The following is a 21,675-nucleotide window of genomic DNA, read 5'->3' as shown; positions in this document are numbered from 1 at the left end:
TGCTTGCAGGGAGTGCCATCGTGAAGCTCCGGCCCGACTGTCGCAACAACAGGATCTTTGCGCTACAGTGACTACCTTCCACGAAGGTTCCCTACTCCACACGGCCCCCTCCTTCGCGAAGAGGACTGTTTGCGCTCGACTGAGAAGGTAAACAGTTCAGTAGGACTAACCTAGTCCCTGTATCCGTACCACACTCCATTGTGGTCGGCCTGAGCTTGTGACTTTCTCCCAGCCTTGCACAACCAGATAGCCACAAGTGGAGCTGTGGACTTTTTTTGTTGTTGTTGATGTTTTCACTTAAATCTTTAAAATTGCATTTCTCCGGTTCTACTGATTGGATTGTTGTGGTTTTGGCCTTGATTTATTTATTACATTTTGCTTTGTTTTTCTAGATTGGTGTGGAATTTTCTTGTGTTTCCATTTTATTACTGATTGAAGTGCTACAAAAATACTTTACGTATTGCCTTCAAATTAAGCATGACTGCTCTGTGCCAAGCTACCAGAGGGTTGAGCACAGGTTAATTTGGGGTTAGCGTGTGACTCACCCTGACAAGCATTGTGGTTGCTGCTTGAGTATGGTTTCACCCCCCTCAACCTGTAACCCAGTTTGTCACAGTGTTTTTAAAATGTACCTAGAACTTTAGCACCTTTTGATTTATTTGAATGAAATCTGGCATACACCATGTTAACTTACTCTATGTATATTCAGATTGCAGCATTTCCAGTGGGAGGACAGGTTAAAAGGAATGTCAGAAAAGTGTTCATTTGTGAATAACTTTGCTGCTGTCTGACAAATCAAATCTGCACAAAAAATTTCTGAAGATTTGAAGTTTGTTTCCATTGGTTTGTCAAGTTTTGTACCAGTCCATCAATGGGTGGGTTGGAGGGGGCAGGTAATTCCTGCAGATCAAATGTGATTGAGCCAAGTTAAATTGTGGTTTCAAAACATCTTTGATGTGCTAACACTTTGACATCATGTACTGAATATGCATGAAGTTTGTCAAAGACTGAGGGCCTGATTACGAGTTTGGCAGTCCTACAGTGGCGGCGGTCCTCCAACGTCTGCTGTAAGACCGCCAGACCTGTGGTGCAACCGCCCTACCATGCAGGAAGTGGGGGTGCACATACAAGGGAGCACTGCATGTGCCCCCTCCCCCATGCACCCCCTGGCACAAATCCAGCAGAAGCTGCCTTTCCACTGCCCTTTTTTATAGTGGGATCACCTCCATGAAAAAGGTGACGAAAATGCAACTCGTAATATGCTCGGCAGTGCCAGCAGCAGCACAGCCACCATATTACAGCCGGTTGCAGACCGCCGGCCCTACAGAATCCTCCATTCCAGCCGTCTAGTGGCAGTCCGACCACCACAATCGTAATAATGTGGGCGGTCCCTCAGTGAGCCGGTCGTCTGACTACCACCACTGATTCAGAACACATAATAAGTCCCTTAGCATGTTTAGCTTATTATTGTAGTTTCAATTTTATACAGGTTCTTTGGCAGCATGTTTAAAGAGGTGTTCATTAGGTAATACATTTGTCAGTGCTTGATGAATCTGCACAAACTTTGACACTATTTGATAGGTTTAGCTATAGTTTGGCATGTTAAGTTTTGAGCTGATCCATCAAGGGGTGCGGCAAAAAAATAGTTTTGGGCAGTTAAAGTTTTGTTCACTGTCAGATACCCATTCAGAGGACAATGGGGCAAGCATGACCTACTGGGCCCAACTGTGGTGGTTGAGGCCTTTCACTTTTAATAGCCAGGCCTACTATGGGTTCCGAGCAATTGGACCAAGTACCCCTTCAGCACTTGACTTTCAGTGGTAGCGCGGGTTGAGCAGTCCAAGGCTTCTTGGGGAGGAGATTGGTGAAAGGTAAACACAGCCTTACAATTCAAAATGCATCCAGTAACCACAGCAAATGATTGTCCAGTAAGATATTAACTTTTATATAAAAGGTAGTATTTGTATATGAACACGAAGTATAATACGGTACTCTACAAATATTATACATAGTCTTCATAAAGCAAGCACGATAGTGTTACCCGGGTCAGCTCTTGAGTCCCACTTCCATGTCTGAGTACCATGGTTATTCCCTATTTATGTGAAGAGACATTCAGGCTAGGTCCTGCTGATGAGTTCAAGTCTTAGAAGTTCCATGTTTGCTTGGAGAAATATCAGTTTTATCACCATAGTGCCGTAGTCTGAGCAAAATCCCCCGGAGGCCCAGTATTCAGCTTTGCCAGTTTTCTCTGGAATGACAGTGCAGAGGGCCGAGGTTCACTTCTGCAACCCGACGATCCAGAAGTCTGGATGCGGCAGCAGCTGTCCACGGCTCTCCTCCAGTCACATAATGAGTCTCCATGAGTTATGTGCCAGCACTTTGTTGCTCTTGGATTCAGATTTGTTTCTCTTCCTCTGCAAGTCATGACCTGCTTCTTCACAGCTGCATGCTGTTCCAGGATGATGGCCTTGCACTTCACCATGGCCCGTTCCTAGCAGATCTTGTAGTAAACCATGGTACACAGGACTATTGCCCCTTCACGTCACAGCACTGCACAGGGCGACAGCCCCCCTCTCGTTGCAGCAATGCGCCAGCGCAGCCATTCAAAGTCTTCACCGTGACCCCCACCTGGTATATGAGTGTCACGAGTAGCACAAATAAGGTGACGGTTCTCTATCCGGTCATGGTGCTGCACAGTGTGGCTGCTCTACTCTTGTCACTGCGTGGTACCAGGCCGATGACCATTATTCTTCCCTACAGCCTCCACCTGGCATATGGGGGTGGGTCAAGAACTGCGCACACGGGCAGATCAGTTTGGCGGTCCAAAAGTCCAGAATCTTAAACTCCACTCCTGGGATCCACATGGCAGGATCCCCATTGGATCTTGCGCGCTCCAGGCGATCTCCTTCTCCTCACAGAGTCCTGTGGTCTTGGATGAGGCAGAAGCTAGTGCTCCAGGGTGAGTGTTCTTGATTTTCCTAGGTGATGCACCCTCACCCAACAGGTAGAGTGGCAGCCCCTCAGTCCAGATCGCTATAGGCAGAAGTCATACTGAGCTTCTCCATGCTGATGTACAGCTTGTTTTACCATATGAAAGCCTCAAGCTCTTCTTTTTATAATGCGTTTCCGGACACAAATGTAATTTAGTGTCTTAGTCTTTGTAATTTGTGTAATGGATATTACTCCTTTTAAAGGGTTCTCTCCCCATCCTGTCCTTTGTCCAGGAAGCAGTCTATCACAGTAAGAGTGACTCCAAGTTTCATAAAACCATAACACAAACCTTGAGAGGGTCTTAAGGTTTACACCTGTCTGATTCATGCTCAACCAAAGGTTTCTAAAAGACCCAACCCATACTCTGATTCTCCTATCCGCCCCACCTCCTACCAGAGATGTGACCAGGTCTTTTTGACCATTGACCTCCTAGTGCGTCAGAGACCCTTTGTAGTGCATGAAGGGCCTGGCTCTCCCTTCCTCCAGTTTGGGTGTACCTCCCAGCCGTCAGGAATGTAGTATTCCGCAAATCTATCTGGGGTGTGGGGGAGGAGGTGTCCTACCTTCATATGCCTTTCTAGCAGGCCCTAGGGTTCCCAACGTGGAACCCAAAGATCTCCATACACTACCACTCACAGGCACACATGCATGCTTAGGCTCTGTATGTAAACGTGTGAAGCCTTCAATGCACTGCACCACTAACAGGCACACATACCATCTCGTTGTAGCACGTATGCAGACCTCCATGTACTGCAGCCACAGATACATGCCAAAGTGCTATATACCAACACGTTTGCACACCTCCATGTACTGCCCCTAGAGGCTCCCATACATAACAGCGTGCTGTCTACCACCACACGCTCTGACCTCCATGTACTGCACCCATGGGCACATACATGCCAGCACAATGCACAACACGCATGAGCTGCCAACCCTCACCAATTTTGATGTAGGACAAGAATGAGCAGCACAACTTTACTTGAGTGGCCCAGTAGGCCTGCTCCCATGACACCGGTAAAAAGGCCTGGTCATATTACTAATTGCTTATTACAAAATGGTACGCTGCCACAACAGTGCAAGTGCTGCTTAGCTCTTGGTAAGGGCAGTAACCCTTCAACACTATGAGGATAGCACGTTGTACTCTCCTCCCGGTCTATTCAGACTCCAATCTGTGAGACCGCCCTAGGTCATGGCACACATGAATGGTCTGTGTTCGCTCTTGACCAAAAATTGTTAACCAAGAATCCATTTGTCACAGCAGCTGGTCAACTCATGGGAGGGTTTCATGCCCATTACCATGCGAAAGAATTTTCTGTCCCAACATTCACTAATAACTTCGGAACTGTTTGAATTTGCATGACATTTCAGGTAGAGCAAAGACCGCCACAGGGCAGACGAGCAGCTTGGCTCTAACCATGGGGATTGAGGTTGTTTGCCACCAGTGTCCTGGGGTTTTCCTCTTATGTCTCTGCAAACTGGGCCAAGTACAACAGTTTCTGCGCTTTTCTCTGAAGATACTGCGGGCGAGCAGTTACAGAGAGGTAGTGTCTGGGCAGAATCTCAGAACTCAAAAATCAACCAACAGACACAATAACTCTATGTTCAGTCCAGTACCTGTCTTTAAGTAAAAGCAAGTGCTTTAGTCATCAAACAGAATATGATACTTCACTATTTAGTTATGATAAGCGAATACAGGGTTGTATCCCTGGTTGCGTTCAGAAGGTGCTACAATCTCTGGGTCCAGTATCCTCCCCTACATGGTTAATCCTAGGAGCTGTAGTCCCCATTATCTGGTGTTACAGGCATATTTAGGCACAGGTACTGATTATGTTACTGTCATCCTTGTAGGCCCTGGAAGTGCAACTCAGTCACTCCTTTTTACTCCTGGTTTATTTGGGCCGAAAGTCCTCGCACTTGACTTCCTTGAAACTCTTATCTGTCCTTTTGCACAAGTAGCAGGTGAAGCCTTGTGATGCATGTGCTCCAGTTCTTGAAGGTTGGGCACCGAGACGTTCAAAGACTGCACCTTCAGTCTTCACAGTAGCCCCTTTCTAGTGCTGATGTCTCTGGGTGAATGCAGCTCAGCAGGTCCGGGTATCACAGCACAGCCTCTTCAGCAGGTATGTTCTCCTCCTCCCTCCAGCCCATTCAGGCTCACAGAGGAAATGTACAAGTACGGCTCCTCCCAGGTCAATCGGTTTCACACCCACACAACATGCAGTGGTAACCTCTCAGGCCAGTCAGTCTCACATTGCTGCAATGCACCTTGGTTTTGTTGTGCCAGCCATAGTTTGCGGACGCAGTGGCTAACAGCAGACACAATCACATTTCTTTTGGTGCAGTCTTTGGGGCATTTCTCAAGTGGGAGCGCCACAGTAATGCTCCTGGCTTCACTTTCTGACACCACCGCTTTCCCTGGGTGCGCCACACTCCTGAAATATACTAGGATTCTCCTCCCTACGTGTCTCTCTTCACTGCAGGCCCGGGCACACTCTCCGCAGGCTAGCAAGCTTCTAGGCACTAGGCAGATCATCTGCTCCTCCAGCAGAAAGTGCAGACTTCAAGTGATGGCCCCTCCCGTCTTGGAGAATGGCTATAAGGCAGACACCAACCTTGGTGACAATGCAGTTGTTCGAGTACTCTATGTAGCACTCCCTCCTTTTCTGAAAAATAACTTGGGACTGAAACAAAGTGGGGTGTATCGCCTCCCATTTTTATACACATTTTGCCAAACGGAGGATGGGGATCCACTCTCTCAAACTTGAGAACTTTTCAGGTGTCCTCAGGCTGCTCTTCAGGAATAGCCTTTCTGTAAAGTGACGCTTCTCCTTTAGATAGCACTGGGGCGGTCTTCAAGCAGGAGCACCAACCACTGGGCGCAGTGATCTGTTAGTTATCGGCACCTAGCTGTCCTCATCCTCTCTAAAGCAGCAGGGGCAGATAAAAGTGCAGTCCTTGCCTAGAAACGTCCGCACCTTGAACACCAGAAACTGCATTACTGGTCTTCACCTCCAACCTCTCACCCCCGCCCGACCTCATATTGTTCGGGACAGGCCTAGAACATCGCACGCACACTAGATTAACGTTCCTGTCCCAATAGTTAGAAAATTAAGTGCAGAAATACCAAGTTTCATGCAGAACATATTGCTTTAGAGGTTGGGGTAAAGTTGAAGGAGAAGTGCAAAAAACAGCTGCGGACACCTGTATACCATACAGAGGTCAAAAATAGGTTCCTGGCAGGTGAATGCAGTACAGAACAGGAAGAAAGCCTGCCTGTATATGAGGTCCAGAGCCCAGAGGACTGTGTGGAACTGTGGGGCACATTGTTGGGCTGCACCACACCAGAAGCATAAGGCTGCATGTACGATACGTTTTACCTGTCACAAACGGAGTATCGGGCGTTTGCAACTGATAACGAGTCGTTTGGAATGTATTAACGATCTTTTGCGAGTCGGTAACCTATTACCGATGTGCGAAATAGGGTTTGCGAGTCGGTATTAGGAAGAGGGGTTTCAAGGGCATCCCCTCCTAATAGCGAGTCGCAGGGGCATGTAAGAATGTTGTGCAGCCGGAATGTAGTCGCAAAACATTCATATTGTACTGACTCTATGAAGGAGGTGGTTACCCATTCACAAATGGGAAGGGGTCCCAAAGGAATGAGGGCGCCAACATTTTTCAAGAGCAGACAGTGGGCCCAAGGGACCCCTTCCTCTTTGTGTATGTGGTCGCCAACATTTTTTAAGAAGAGGCAGTAGTCCCATGGGCCACTTCCTCCTCTTAAAAAAATGAAAAAGGTAGTTTTTCATTTTTCTTTTTTAAATGCATCCCGTTTTCCTTTAAGGAAAACAGGCTGCATTTCAATTTTAAAAAATTGCTTTAATGAAAAAGCAGTCACAGACATGGTGGTTGGCTGACACCAGCTGGCTGCCATCCCGGTGATTACAGGCCATTCTCAATGGGTCACAAATTGCGACCTGGCTCATGAATATTGATGAGGCGAGTCAATTGCGACCCCATTGGGAATCGCAAACTGTGTCGGAGACATTGTTGTACATCGCAGTTTGCAAATTTCTAATTGCGAGTCACAATTAGGAACTCGCAAAATATTTCCATTGTGCATGTGGCCATAATGTTGCTGCCAGTTGCTGTTCAGAAAGTTTTCTAAGCATTCCCATTGCTGCACTTCTCATTGAGGCTCCTTGGAAGAGATGACACCTGTAACTGAAGTGACAGGGAGTCTACTTCATTCTTGACGACATCAGTCTGCCTTCCAGTTGACTTCAGAGGTTTTCAGGATTACCTAGACTTAACTAGCTAGCCTGGGGATTCAGAAAAGTATCTGATGGAGTTTCATTTATGGTGGAACCAGTGACTGCCATTTTCAATTTCCAGCTGTTTCAGAGGTACACACGTTTGAACCTCCACTGTGCACCCCAGAATGCACATTCTCTTTAACTTTCTTTGCTATTGTTCACTCCCAGCAGTTGCATCCCCAAACCTGTCCACACCTCTTTCACAAATTTCTTGTTCGAGTACCTATAATAGCGGTCTCCAACCTTTTCCGTAGTAAGAACTACTTGCGTTCGATAAAAATCTTCCTGAGCTACTGTTAGTGTTGTAACAGTGATCACATCAGACAAGATTACATTGGTGACAACGTCATTAAAGACTATTAGCAGTGATCACCTCATAATCAATCTCTCTGATTACAGACTAACTAATGCAGAAAGGATGGTCTTGGCCAAAGGACTAACATTTGTACCTACATCTGTTCCCGATTCCTTCAATGTTAAAGTTCAATTGCAACGTTTCTTTAGGAAAATTCGGCTTAAATATTATTTTTCTAAAAATATCTATGCCCCTGCTGCCACCGCCACACCTTTCAGACCTCTCTCCACTTTTACACCGAGTGCGCATATGATGAGCGAGAAAATACTCTTGTATGAAAGAATTGTGCTTGAGGAGACCATGGAGCTACTGGAGAAAAAGAAATACATCAAATACAACATCAGCAAGCCAGAAAAGTTGGCCCTATCAACACTAGGAGCTAATGAGGCAATCGTGATCAAAGCCGCGGACAAGGGCGGAGCAGTCGTCCTGCAGAACACACAAGATTATGTTGCGGAAATAGAGCTCCAATTGGGATGTAGAGACAGTTATTGCCCTATACCAAGAGACCCTACAACTGAGGTTAAATCATTGATTGAAGGGATTACGATGGATGGAGTGTTACAAGGTTTCCTCAGTCAATCTGAATGTGATTTTCTCAACAAACGGGAAGCTAGGATTCCGACCATCTATACCCTCCCCAAGATTCAAAAGCGCCTGGACAAGCCGCCAGGAAGACCAATTGTTTCGGGATGTGGATCTATTTTGGAACCGCTTAACCAATTTATAGATCACTTCTTACAGCCATGGATACCTTTGACAAAATCATATGTCCGTGATACGATGCATATCATTCAACTGTTGGAGGGTCAACCATTCGATACCCAAACCCAGCTACTGGTCACGCTAGATGTATCCTCGCTTTACACCTCCATTCCTCAGACGAGGGCCCTTGAAGTGATTAAAGCCATCCTTAATAAAAGAATGAGACCTCATTGGATACCGACGGAGTTTTTCATTGGCCTTTTGGAAATTGCTATGAAACATAACTACTTTATTTTTATGAAGCAATTTTACTACCAATGCAAAGGCGTGGCGATGGGGGCTACTTATGCGCCTAGCCTGGCCAACATCTTCATGGATGCATATGAAGAGGAACATCTTTACAGCTATCAAAATCCATTCATTGACCACATCACTGTTTGGAAACGTTACATAGATGACGTGATAATGATTTGGTCTGGTACTAAGGATGAACTCAATCAATTCTACAGCTGGTTGAATGAAAGATCTAATGATATTCAATTCACCATGACGAATGACAATAGCACCATCGATTTCCTGGATCTCACCTTCGAAGTTGATGATGGACAATTAATCTGTGACCTTTTTCGTAAACCGACGGAACGGAACACCCTCCTCAAGTATGATTCTCACCATCCTCGTAGCCTGAGAGATAATCTTCCGTATGGCCAATACCTCAGACTAAGGAGGAATTGTACACAAAGAGCTAATTTCTTTAAAGAAACCCAGATCCTCACCACTCGGTTAAAGGAACGGGGATACCCAATGGGTCTTTTAAAACGCGCACGAAAATGTGCTTGGTATTGCCCGAGAGACGAACTCCTACAGGTCAAGGAGAACAGACCCAAAAAGGAGACCATTGTATGTGTCACATCCTTTAACACCAAGAGCAATGGCATGAAGAAAATTATCAAAAAATATTGGAACCTTGTTGCCAGTGAGCTCTCTACTACTGAAGAACCTATCTTTGCTTTTAAGCGGGGCAAGAATGTGAAAGACAGTGTTGTCAAGGCATACCTTGAACCACCTAAACCTCGGGGCCTTAGAGAACACTTCGGTCTACCTCCCCTCATGGGCCATTACAAGTGTGGCCAATGCAAAGCCTGTCCCTTGACAATAGAGGGTTCTTCCTTCACCTACAACAACAGAACATATAACTCTTCTAGTTTCACAAACTGTAATAGTTCCAATCTCATCTATGTGATAAGGTGTCCTTGCGACTCCTTGTACGTGGGTCAAACCACGCAAAAAATAAAAGTCAGGATACTTCAACATATGAGTCGCATTAGATGCAAGACACAAGGGGCCCCCATGGTGGATCATTTTCTGGCACAAAACCATCAACCTGAAGATTTTAAATGGTGGGTGCTAGAAAAAGTAAATTTGGCACCAAGAGGTGGCTCAATTGTCTTCAACTTAAAGAGAAAGGAATGCAGATGGATTCACTCTCTTAATACTGTTCAGCAAGGTCTGAATAGCCTTGAGGAAACATCTAGAGGGATGGGTCAATTATGAAATCATCTTGATATATTTACATACTCGCTGGCTCATTCCCAAAAATAACAAGTCAATTATAAAGTCATTTTTTATAACTTTTATAATGACATACTCGTTGGCTCATTCCCAATAGAAATATGTAATTTTGGTATCATGAGTTTGATCAGTAACTATTGCATTTTGATAATCTTATTGCAACAGTTCTTTCCACATGTAAATTTGAGATGGCCCTTATGCTATACTCATCAAATGCCTTTTGTAACTTTGCTGTTTTTATATTTGTACAGGGGATGTAAATAATGAAACTTGATTTTTCCATGAAACAAATGTCTTTATGAACATTGTATGTTCCCTTGTTATTCGTTGTACACGATTGTATAGGTGTTGTAATTAACTATCCATGATGCTTCTTCGAAACATACGTAAAACAAAAATATTTTTGTGAACATGCATTATTGAAACTAATATTGTGGTGAAATCCATATGTTCCACTTATTTTGCGGTCTGTTTCACATAACCGCTTCGAGAACCATCACTTGTTAATGGCTATTCGAGAATTTTTAACTCATGTTCTGCTACATTCTCTGAGTGTTCTGCTGCATTCGCTTTAGGCATAGCGTATTGATGCTAGTCTGCACAACAAATATAATTTTGTGCTACACTCTATCAATTGTCTATGCAAATAAATAGTCCACGCATACTCGCATACAAATATAATATCGATGGCCTTAATCTTAACTCATGTTTCACTACATTCTCTGAGTGTTTTGCTGCATTCTATTTAGGCATGGCGCATTGATGCTATTTTGCACAACAAACGTAATTTTGTGTCATACTCTATCCATTGTCTAAGTGAATAGTCCACCCATACTCACATACGAATGTTGTCCCACTTTTCGATTGAAACCGTAAAAAACTGACAGCTTCACGCGTCAATTTATATTAAGTTACATATAGGCAATACACGCCGTTTGTCACACAATATATCTCCAGTCGGCTCTCTTTGCTTAGTTAATCTAACCGACTGACATATTGATTGTCGGCTTACGTCAGCTAAGCGCGGTGACACACTCGCGCTAGCTTCAGCTGCCTCAGGTTTCAGACGCGACCATGGTTGCCTGGCAACCTCCCTGGTACGTCATTCTACCTACGTCAAATAGGACTGCACTGGCTTGCCTTCATATAGCAGCCGGTCTGTCAGTTGCGGCTTCCTCCAACTATGAAAGGTGGTGTGGCAGCGTGAGTCGGGATCGCTGGACATTAATTACCATTGAACTAAAGTAGGTACTCTCCTAAAGCCTCCCTTGACATTTTTTCACTCAGCCATGAGCCCCTCCTCTATTTATTTAATGCGCGTTTGCCCTTACAGATATTGGTACGGAATTTTAACTTCGGATTGGATCCGACGCATATCATTCAACCAACACGGCTTTTCGTATAGGAAAACGCCTTTTGAGGTGAGCCTTTTCCAAGTGCTTTAGACCTTTGTGTTTACTCCGAGATTGTCACTCGAACCTTTTGTTTATGAATTTAATCTCCCAAATCGGTTTGCGCTTGTAGGTTTGAACTCTTTTGGTTAGTTTCCATTGGGGCGAATTCGTTTGATAAATCGTAATTCTCCCTTTGACGCACTTCTTGTAATTTAAATATTGTCGAGGCGCAACTTCAATGTTTTATGATAATTGGTGTTAGGGGTATCTTGACATCATTCCGCGCTTAATTTCACTTTCAGAACCCCATTGGATGAGGTACTCTGTCATTGAACACTTGAATGCTTGATTGTTAGGCCATCCTAGACCACTGGCTAGGTGAGTTATGGCCTCGCCATTATCAGTACATCACAACGTTATATTTAGGACCACACACTAAAATAATTACATATCACATTTTTGATACGTGCTTTACTTGCTTCTGCAGGTTGCCATCGTTTATTTTAAGTCCTGATGAAGACCCTACATGACGATTTAGTGTCGCTTACACTGGGTTGAAACGTCGACGACAATAGCTAGGACCAGTTCAAGACCTGTTTCTACACATACTCTGATTTATTCGTGAAACGGTGTCATTGTAATTCTCTTTAATACTGGCCCTCTTCTTGTATATTTTGTACATAAAAAGTTTTTTGTATTCAATTTTTGTATATATTATGCACAATTCTGTCACTTATGTCACTTTGTCACTGATTCACAAATTCACTTTACAGTTTATTACTTTGGTAACCTTGCTTTCCAAATGATATGGGTGTTTATATAAATGATGCAATTTATGTATAAAGAACAGCATTTCACCCACTAAATTTGACTTTACCGTGAGTTGTACTTCAACATTGTGTGTGTGATTTGTACTTCATAATTGATGTGGTCATTTCTGGATTAATTCTTCAATTGTCCTCGATCCGTTCGTAGAACAAAGTAATTGTTTTGTTCATACCCGACAGAACCATTGTTTCTTATAATAATCATACCCAGGTTCTGAGGGACACAGGGTCACCCCATTGTTTAGATAATACACCTCAATGTACCAGCAGTAATGTTAAAAAAAAGGCCTTACCAATTTTTCAGGCTACTGCCTGGGTAATACATACCAGCCACAGTGCAATGCCCCTTACATCAATTTAATAAGCTTCCCCAACGCCACATGATTTATTACTCAAATAGTAGCTTTAAATATAACACACACATGGATTTTTAAAGAACGTGTGCCTGCTGAAGGATAATTTAGCACTGAAATGACAGTTATCTTTCCCCAACTCAATAGATGGAATGGTTGTATTGGAAATTTAACTGGAAATTCTATTGAGATTCAACAATTTTGTATCCAAACATCAACTTGCTAGTCTTGAAAATACACACATTTTTATTTCAAATACACGCTTTTCAATATTGGTATCTAATTATCAAGTCAACCAAGCAAAAGCTTCTTATTAAGTAAGCTGGGTTGCATACTGGAGAGCTACTTACAGGTAGCTTGAGAGCCACCAGTTGGAGAAGCGTGCACTAAACCCTTGTTGCCTTCTAAACTGGGCTTTCCGGTGAACTAGTGCCAGACCTGCTCTTTTCAACCAAAGAACTAGTTAGTTGGCCTTCAGTTGACAGTGACCAGGCACTGGCTACTTGACATTGCCCCTGCACCCCAGAAAAACCGGCAGGCAAGGATACCTGCAGGAAGTTCTTTGGGTCGAAAGGATTTTGTAGCAGATGCATCAAAGCTATTACAATTTCAGCACCTATAACCAAAATCACAGCAGAGTAGCTAGGGTGATCCATTTCCCCATTTGAAAGTATCGATGTTTATCTGTAATGAGACTGAGGTTTGTTTGAGGTACAGTTAGGGATTATGCAAAGTTTCAGGAATTATCAATTTTTGCTCTTAAGTTTCACCGTGTTCGCGATTTCATCCAGATTGACCAACAAATGATCATCACGTCCGTGCTAAACCGTACCTATTGTGCTTGGTGCGTGAACGAGGTAATAGTGTTTGGGTGCACATGCAGCTAAGAAGGAGCTAGAGTTTTATTTGTTGTGTTAATTGTTTTGGTATGTAAAGTCTATTTCCTTATATGTAATAAAGTACTTTTCTTTGATAAATTTAATTACCGACTTCACAGTCAGTCATTAAGAGGGATTCAAGTTTTAAAGGTGCATACTCTTTATGTGCTCTGCCTGGCTACCCTGAGAGAGTTGGTTGCTAAAGAGGGGTCCATGGTACCCTATTTGCTCCCCATTGTTGGTTCCATAGTACTGTGGCTCTTTTTTTTTTATATATAATTGAAGCTAACTACCTTCTAAATAGTCTTCTGTAAGTAGGCAGAACCTTTATTTACCGCACCTCGTAAAATAAAAAAAGATGGTGAGGTATTTACCGGATATAAGTGCCTCTGGTTAAGAGTTTGCCATGGGAAAATGGGAAATTACACGTGGAAAGAGGTGCTTAATGCACACATTTAAACATCGACTACAGTTTTCCACACATCTTCCCTTGATAATTGCATGGTATGACCTGGCAAAAGTGTAAGGGGAAAATTGCAGGCGTGCGGATAACCGCCTAAGTTGGCACTTTAAAAATTCCAGTGTGCCCAGCGATTGTAATTCTTCACCCCAGTAGAATTTAGGGCCACAGTGTTAGAAGCATTACATGTGATTATTGTGGATGCAGAAGGCTCATTTTCAGATTCTTTACAAAACGTCGCCGACCTTATATTTATTATATCGACTGAAGACCCTTGTGTTCATTTTCTGTTTCAGAACCAGCAGCAGCTGAAATAAACTCTGGAGTGGCTGACCTACAAACTCCGAGGTGGAAGGACCCTCCCTTCAGGATGTGGGCTACCTTGGTTCTGCTGGGCATGCTTTCCTTGTGTGCTTCTGAGGGCAGGACCAGTGCCTCAGATGAAACTGGAGTCAGAGTGCTGCAGGTCCGCGGCACACGCAGCAGGCAGAGGTGCAGCCAACAATGTAAAGAAGCATTGGCCTCAGGTACGATAAAGTTCCTCGATCAACAAAAAAAAAATGCTGACTGGAAAAGATTTGGTGGGCAAAGGTTAGATTTGCATTTTGTATGAACACAATGCAAATATGAAATGGTACTTGGACAGTTGTATGCACAATTCTTGGAGATTAGGGCTATGTCTAATGAAGGCTCATGGGAATTCTGTTGCCACCGTGCAACAGTTGTTTGCCGGGTACCATTCTCATAAGACCTACCACCAGATTTGGACAGTTTGAACCAATGTATTACATTCTCCACTTGTCAGCCTTAGACTTACTATTTGGACCTAGTTTGCTGAGAGGCATAGAGGGGAAAGAGATGTGCCTGTCCCCAGAACGAGTTTCTGGAGAGCAAGGACTAGGGCTTGCTTTAAAGACCAGGGTAAATGCCTCTTTTTCACAGACCCCAAGCACGTATGGGACTGGGCTGACCGTCACCACAACGAAACACCTGCGGGTCCTGGTGAAAGCTCCTCCCGCCGCTCAGCAAAGGGACAGCGGAGGCCAAACAGGGCTTGACGGGCTGCCCCCCCAACCCCCGCCCCTCCATCCCCCCACCTCCATCCCCCCACCTCCAGTGTCCACAACGACCAGGCCCCAAGCACTAGAACAAATGATAGAGGATCGGCACTGGGCCCTCCATGGCCGGTGGGGCTGACGAGCCCATGGCTACGCACCCGCGCGCCTTGAGTGGTACTTTACCGGAGAATATTTTTTGGCAGCCTACGCAGCAACCCTACACACATACCTACTCCCTGCTGACGAGAGGCAACTACCTCGAAACACGTGTCCAGGGATGGCTAACGCGACACTCATTTTCATTTTAAACTTTTGGCATAGGCGTACCCGCCGACGCTACTTCATGGACCACAATTCTTTGGGGTAACACGCTGGTAGGACTAGCAGAGTGCGGCCAATCGGATTTTTGTTTATATTCAGGCTCCCTTGAGCCGGTGGGGCTGACGAGCCCATGGCTACGCACCTGCGCGCCTTGAGTGGTACTTTACCTGAGAATATATTTTGGCAGCCTACGCAGCAACCCTACACACATACCTACACACATACCTACTCCCTGCTGACGAGAGGCAACTACCTCGAAACACGCGTCCAGGGATGGCTAACGCCACACTCATTTTCATTTTAAACTTTTGGCATAGGTGTACCCGCCGACGCTACTTCATGGACCACAATTCTTTGGGGTAACGCGCTGGTAGGACTAGCAGAGTGCGGCCAATCGGATTTTTACGTATGGGACTGGGCTGAACGTCACCACAACGAAACACCTGCGGGTCCTGGTGAAAGCTCCTCCCGCCGCTCAGCAAAGGGACAGCGGAGGCCAAACAGGGCTTGACGGGCGGCCCCCCCAACCCCCGCCCCTCCATCCCCCCACCTCCATCCCCCCACCTCCAATAGCCACAACGACCAGGCCCCAAGCACTGGAACAAATGATAGAGGATCGGCACTGGGCCCTCCATGCCGCATCGTCTCAGTAAGACAGTGACAGCGCATCAGAAGGGGAGAAAGGCCCCCACATCTTCACATCAGACATCGACCCCACAATGACCCATAGATCCCGACAAGACTCTCAAACCCTGCCATTGGTAACCCTACAGAAGGCAGATAGAATAATATAATCGATTCCACTATTGACCATCTTTAGAACCCCATCGAACATGACTCAAGTTCGGACAGGGCTGCCACACACCGCAGTGGTCACATGACACCCAGGGAATCACCCTAAAACGCACAGTTGCCATGAGTGGTGAGGCACCCACCCCCTCATTCTTCCCCGCACCATCAATTGTGAGCCTTATGTAGATTAGCTGTTGCAATCCAGGGCTTGCCCTTGCGTGCATACTGCTTCCTGCTATCAAGTCGTTGCTGCATCTCAATTAATGATTCAACACTCCTATCAGTTTGGACATTCTGCTGGTTGAAGTAGGCCCTGCATGTTATGGTTAATCCCCCTGTTAACACAGATCACCACCCAGCGATCCGGCCAGGGAGGAACACATCACCTAGCCCACAGAAGACGGGTAACTACATTAGCCCCTCTAGGAAGGTTCCTCTGATGAGCCCAGCACCCCTCCCTGGCAGTTCCACTCACCTGCAATATGGCCCACTCGATAAGACCGGGTTCCTAACCGTCCGTGGTATGCACACGGTGAGAAAGCGTTTACTCCTACGTCAAGCAACAGAATGAGCGCATCATATTCCTTCAGGAAACCCACACCACGGCGGTGGAGCTGCAGCGCTTACACAGGCGCTGGAGAGGAAACGCCATCGCTACCACTTGCTCTGCATCCGTGGAGTAATGAGGAGGGGTGGTATGCGCTTGATGAGGGCAGCTGGCGAATTCTCCTGGGAAGCATGTATGCTTCAAACGTTGATCACGAGGACTTCTAGACCACGCTCTCCATGGTATTAGTGCATAAAACCTAGGACGCCATGTATTCTAGGTGGAGACTGCACCTATGTGTTGCCCTTCAGAGGGATCGATCCCACCCTCCATTCCCCCATACACCCAGACGGAGCGATTCGCAGAGTGGGTCCGCCAGTGGGCACTTGCAGACACCTGGAGGTCCGTGCTCCCACACTCCCAAGTCTGTTCATTCTGTTCTGCAGCGCATGACCGTTACATGCGCCATGACCATATTCTGTGCTCTACCTCCACCCTTGATTCAGTCAGACATGCCAATTCCCTAGGCTGTATCATTTCCGATCATGATGCGCACATAACAGACATGGAATGAACCGGTTCCTCCAGTGCTCACGTGGCGTCTCTCTTGGGAAACTTTAGAGGTCCCGGCATTTTGCAAATCTCAAGAATTACATAGCAGGCAATGTTTTAAGAAGAACCAATCCACGGTGCCCAACAGGGCAATCAAATGGGAAGGCTTTAAGGCTATCACAAGGTAGATGTGCCTACAGAATGTAGTAGGGGTCCGCAGGGTACTCGAGCGAGAGATAGGAGAATCTGAGAAACGTATCTCCACCCTAGAAAAAGCTGCAACCCATGACACCTCTGAGGGCCCGCTTTGACTGAGGCTAAAACGCAACATGCTGCTCTCCTGGAGCGGCTGTGCTGCTTCAATCCTCATGCCTACGTAGTCAGGACACACTGGGATGGAGACAGATGTTGGCACCTCCTTGCGTGACTAGCTTGCCAGGGCGCCCACTTGGTCCCCATCCTGGCGATATCCCCACCCACTGGTGGCGCCCTTTATACACAACATCCTGGATGCACTTTCATGTTTTACTCCACCATATACAAAGTGCCCTCTTCCCCTGACGTCAACACGGTCAGTAACTTCCTGACAGGAATCCCTCTCCCCCAAGTCCCCGCCGCTGCCAGAGAGGGCATAGATGATTGCATTAGAATCCCCAAAATTAAACAGGCTGTTCGAGTCCTAGCCAGCAATAAAACCCCAGGCATTGATGGGCTACCATTAGAATGTTACAGCACCTTCATCACACTCCCCGTGCCCAGACTCACAGACGTTTAGCCTTGCGGGTTGGAATATTGCCCATCGCTCCGAGAGTCCCTTCTAGTGTTCATACTGAAGCTCGATCGGGATCCAACCCTTTTAGCATCATACAGACCGATAGCCATCCTCGGCGCAGATTACATAATCTTAGGGAAGATCCTGGCTGACAGATACATTTACAGGTATTACCCACTCTAGTTCCGGAGCGTAGCACGTCCCAAAACATTTGCTTCCTGTTTCATGGGATGGATCAGGCCCCAGACGATTCTCATATGCAGGTTGCCGTATATTGAATCTTGGAACGATTTTGACACGCTCACATGAGTTTATCTTTTCCAAGTACTGGTTGGGATGGGGATAGATGCGCGCCTCAGAGCATACACAAAACTGTTATACACTACCCCCCACCCCCTTCCAGGGTCCACCTGGGCAGGCTTATCTCACCACCCTGTTCTGTAGGTAGAGGCACCAGGCACGGATGCCCCCTATCCACCTTGCTATTCGTGATAGCTATGGAACTAATCGCCACCAGGCTCTGCCTGAGGGTGAGGCGTGGGGGATCCCCTTGAATAGTACAACCCTCTTGATGTCTCTGTTTTCGGATGACCTACTTCTCTACATTCGCAACATCCACTCAGACCTCTTCTCAATAAATACTATGCTTCAGGCATTTGCACATGCAGCCGATCTTGAGGTCAACTGAGCCAAATCGTGTGTGTACCCACAAAATTGCAATATAACTCTGCTCGAGGTGCGACTTGGAGGAACTTTATTGAACTCGAGGGGCGATACAGTTCAATAACTCAGTTCGTTTCCACCACTCTCCAACCGACCAGTATGAAGGTAACCTAAGGAGAGTGCTTTCTGCCCTAAAATCGCAGGTGCAGTTCTGGAAAAGCCTGTCCTTCGCTATTACGGGGGAAAAAAGCCCTATCCAAAATTATAATTTTGCAGAAGGCTGCTCTATTGTTTTACCAACGTTCCTGTTGTCTCACCCTAGATGCTTTTTCCGGGATGTGGAAACCATGTTAGGGGAGCTTATCTGGGGAAACTAGCGCCATCGTATTGTGTTGAAAAATCTGCAACTGCCAGTCGGTCGAGGCGAACTCGGGACCCCATAGTTCGAGGCTCACTACATAGCGGCACAGTTGCAATGAGTCTCACTGTGGTTAGTGGGACGACTTATGGGAGAAACATGCAATGGGTTCAGCTCCTTGACACCATCTGCGCTCCGGGGCTTTCTCCTTCCCACAGTTGCCCCTCTGCCCCCATGGTCAATGCAAATCACGATTGCCTGCAGATGTCTGGCTAAGCTCTCCCACCTCACTCGTCATATTCCACTGTATGTCCCTGCACTCCCTCTGCAAAACTTGCTATACTGCCCGGATTCATATTCAGCCTCTGACCTGAGAAGCTGGCATGAGCAATCTTTGATCCCAGCAGGTGACCTCTTTCCAGATGGTCACTTAGTTTCTTTCTATCAACATAGCTCAGAATACGCTCTTCCCAGGGGGCAGTATCTAACTAAACGGCAGCTACGCAGTATGTGCTGTGTCCTGTGGTCCACATAAGACGAGGAACCCCAAACACACTCATTCATACAGACACTACTACACATGGGGATAGGACGTTACCTGATAACATGGATGTACAAAGCCATATGGGAGCAAACAGAGATCCCATTGACGGCCCTATTGGGCAAATGGGAAGGTGATATCAGATTGGCGCTTCACAACACCGACTGGGACCAGGCTTTGAAATTTCCCCAACGAGTGTCTCAAAATGCCCAGTTTAAAAGCTTACAATTTACAGAGGGCCTACCTGATGCCAGAACAACTCAATCGCTACTTCTCTAATGCACACCTTAGCTGCCCCACTGCCACTGACACTCGCCTTCAGGCGACCTGCAATGTATGCTCTGGTCTTGCCCGACCATATGCTCCTATTGTAATTCCATACATAACATATTGTGAGAGGGCCGGTCAAACAGTTATGCGCACTTTAGAGTGGAGCAACCGCTCCTGGCTCTTTCCTTGGAAGTCCTGCCAGCACCAGGAAACAGAAAACTAAAAATGATGATAACGCTGGTTATTATCATTTTAGTTTTCCTTTACTTACTGCTCACAGAGCCGTGGGGCGACGCTCCTCTGCTTTCTTGGAAGAGCCGCCCCTGCTGAGACATACGTGCCAAAGGACATGTGTGGACTGCCCCTCCCCACCCCCTCTCCACCTCCCTGTCATTCACCAATGCTGTCAAGACTTCAGTGAAAAATAAGACCAGTGACCTAGACCTTATGTTTACCAGATCTTCAATGATTTAGAAAGAGAGATCCAGCAAGACGCGCTGTGCTGGGGCCATCTGTTTTAATTATGAAGCCTATAATAAAGACCCTTTCAGCACATAACCAGCCTTGTGTTTTTGTATTCTGTTATACCTAGAGTTGAAGACCCTGATGGGGGAATACTTCATCTGCATAGTGGCATCTGGCATGTTAAGCCCACCCCAGATTTAGACGCAAAGGTTAATGTCAAAATGTACACATAGGCAGGGCCAGACTGGCAACCCAAAGCAGCCTTGGAAAATGTTGTCAGTCCAGGCCCCATGCAGTGCATAGCGAGCGAGCGCAGTGTGCAAGCCTAACCACTACAAAGGTTCTTGTGGGAGTTCTCCCCTCAATAAAATTTTTGAAAAAATGTTGCATTTTAGAACACATTTTTTATTAAATATTCTATTGTATTCGTTTTTAAAGCATAGTAAATGATGACCTTACAGTACACCAGGATACAGCAACCTTTATTGGGGCTCTTCAATGATTCCCTCACTATCACCCTCCAACAGTGCCTCTCGTCTCTGCATAGCCCCTCTCTCACATTTAATTAATTTGTTTTATAGCGCCCCTCATGCCAGTGTAGGGTGTCGGAGCATTTGAAATCACACACACAAACCGAGACAATGAATCATACGTGTGTAAATTTGTGTATAGAAAATGTTAGATAAGACAAAGGGGACTGCAAGTTGTAGGATTCACATGTCATCCATAAAAGTGCTTGGCCTGGGGAAGCACTAACTCAGGATTCAGAACTGAACACCGTGGTTAGGGTTAACTTTACTAATAAGAATGTATTTGTACCCAAATAAACCCTTTTTAAGGTCTCGCCTAGCGTTGCAGCGCAGGCGCTGCTCGCTCGGCGAGACCTAAAGTGAGAGAGGAGATTTTAGAAGGGGGCTCGAAGCCCTGCCCATTATTTTCATTGGCTTGCATCACCGTTTATGCTAAACGGTGGCCTGCCATTGGAAATAGGGTTTTGTAGTCGCTGCCCTTTCTCCTTTTCAGACGGCCCACCCGGACAGGATCGTCTGCTTCACGGCTGTCGTGAAGCAGTTTCTTATCTTAAGTGGGGCCATCTGTTTAAGAATCAGCAGCATCGGGTTACTTCAGCCGTGTGTTTATTTTTGCATCGCACTTTCACTGAAAGTGAAAGCACGATGCAAAGATAAACAAGCGGCTGCGAGCGCCTGTTCTACTTTTGCTATTATATACTGAAGCCCCCACACCCGAGAATCAAAAACAGGAGACACGGCTCATCATTGCACAGAAGATTCAAGTTCCCATTCTATTTAGGACTTCCGTGGCTTGAGTAATAGCTTTCTCCATTATGGACAGGCACAGTGTTGCAACAGAGTGCACAGCGCATCCACTAATAAAGTGTGTTTCCTTGCGAGGGCCATTAATTACATCACGAGTTAGTGAATAGGGCTATGCATTGCATTTGCCTAGGTCAAGAAACTGTCTGCTTCT

The 21,675-nt window shown here is 45.9% G+C and overlaps 1 protein-coding gene across 7 annotated transcripts in view; it reads left to right on the top strand.

The window, feature by feature from the left end:
• C3_1H11orf24 (chromosome 3_1 C11orf24 homolog) overlaps nucleotides 1-21,675 on the top strand; it is a 233,419-nt gene that overhangs the window by 198,235 nt on the left and 13,509 nt on the right. For all 7 annotated transcript variants that reach the window (XM_085644794.1, XM_085644790.1, XM_085644795.1 and 4 more), the window contains one exon: nucleotides 14,145-14,375. In XM_085644794.1, coding sequence (XP_085500920.1) covers nucleotides 14,219-14,375 — 157 coding nt within the window. In that variant the 5' untranslated portion in view covers nucleotides 14,145-14,218. The remainder of the gene's footprint in view (nucleotides 1-14,144; nucleotides 14,376-21,675) is intronic.

The sequence above is a fragment of the Triturus cristatus genome, chromosome 3_1 (genome assembly GCF_964204655.1).
Source record: "Triturus cristatus chromosome 3_1, aTriCri1.1, whole genome shotgun sequence".
Lineage (NCBI taxonomy): Eukaryota > Metazoa > Chordata > Amphibia > Caudata > Salamandridae > Triturus > Triturus cristatus.
Note: the sequence above shows the minus strand (reverse complement) of the source record. Positions and strands in the feature narration are given on the sequence as shown.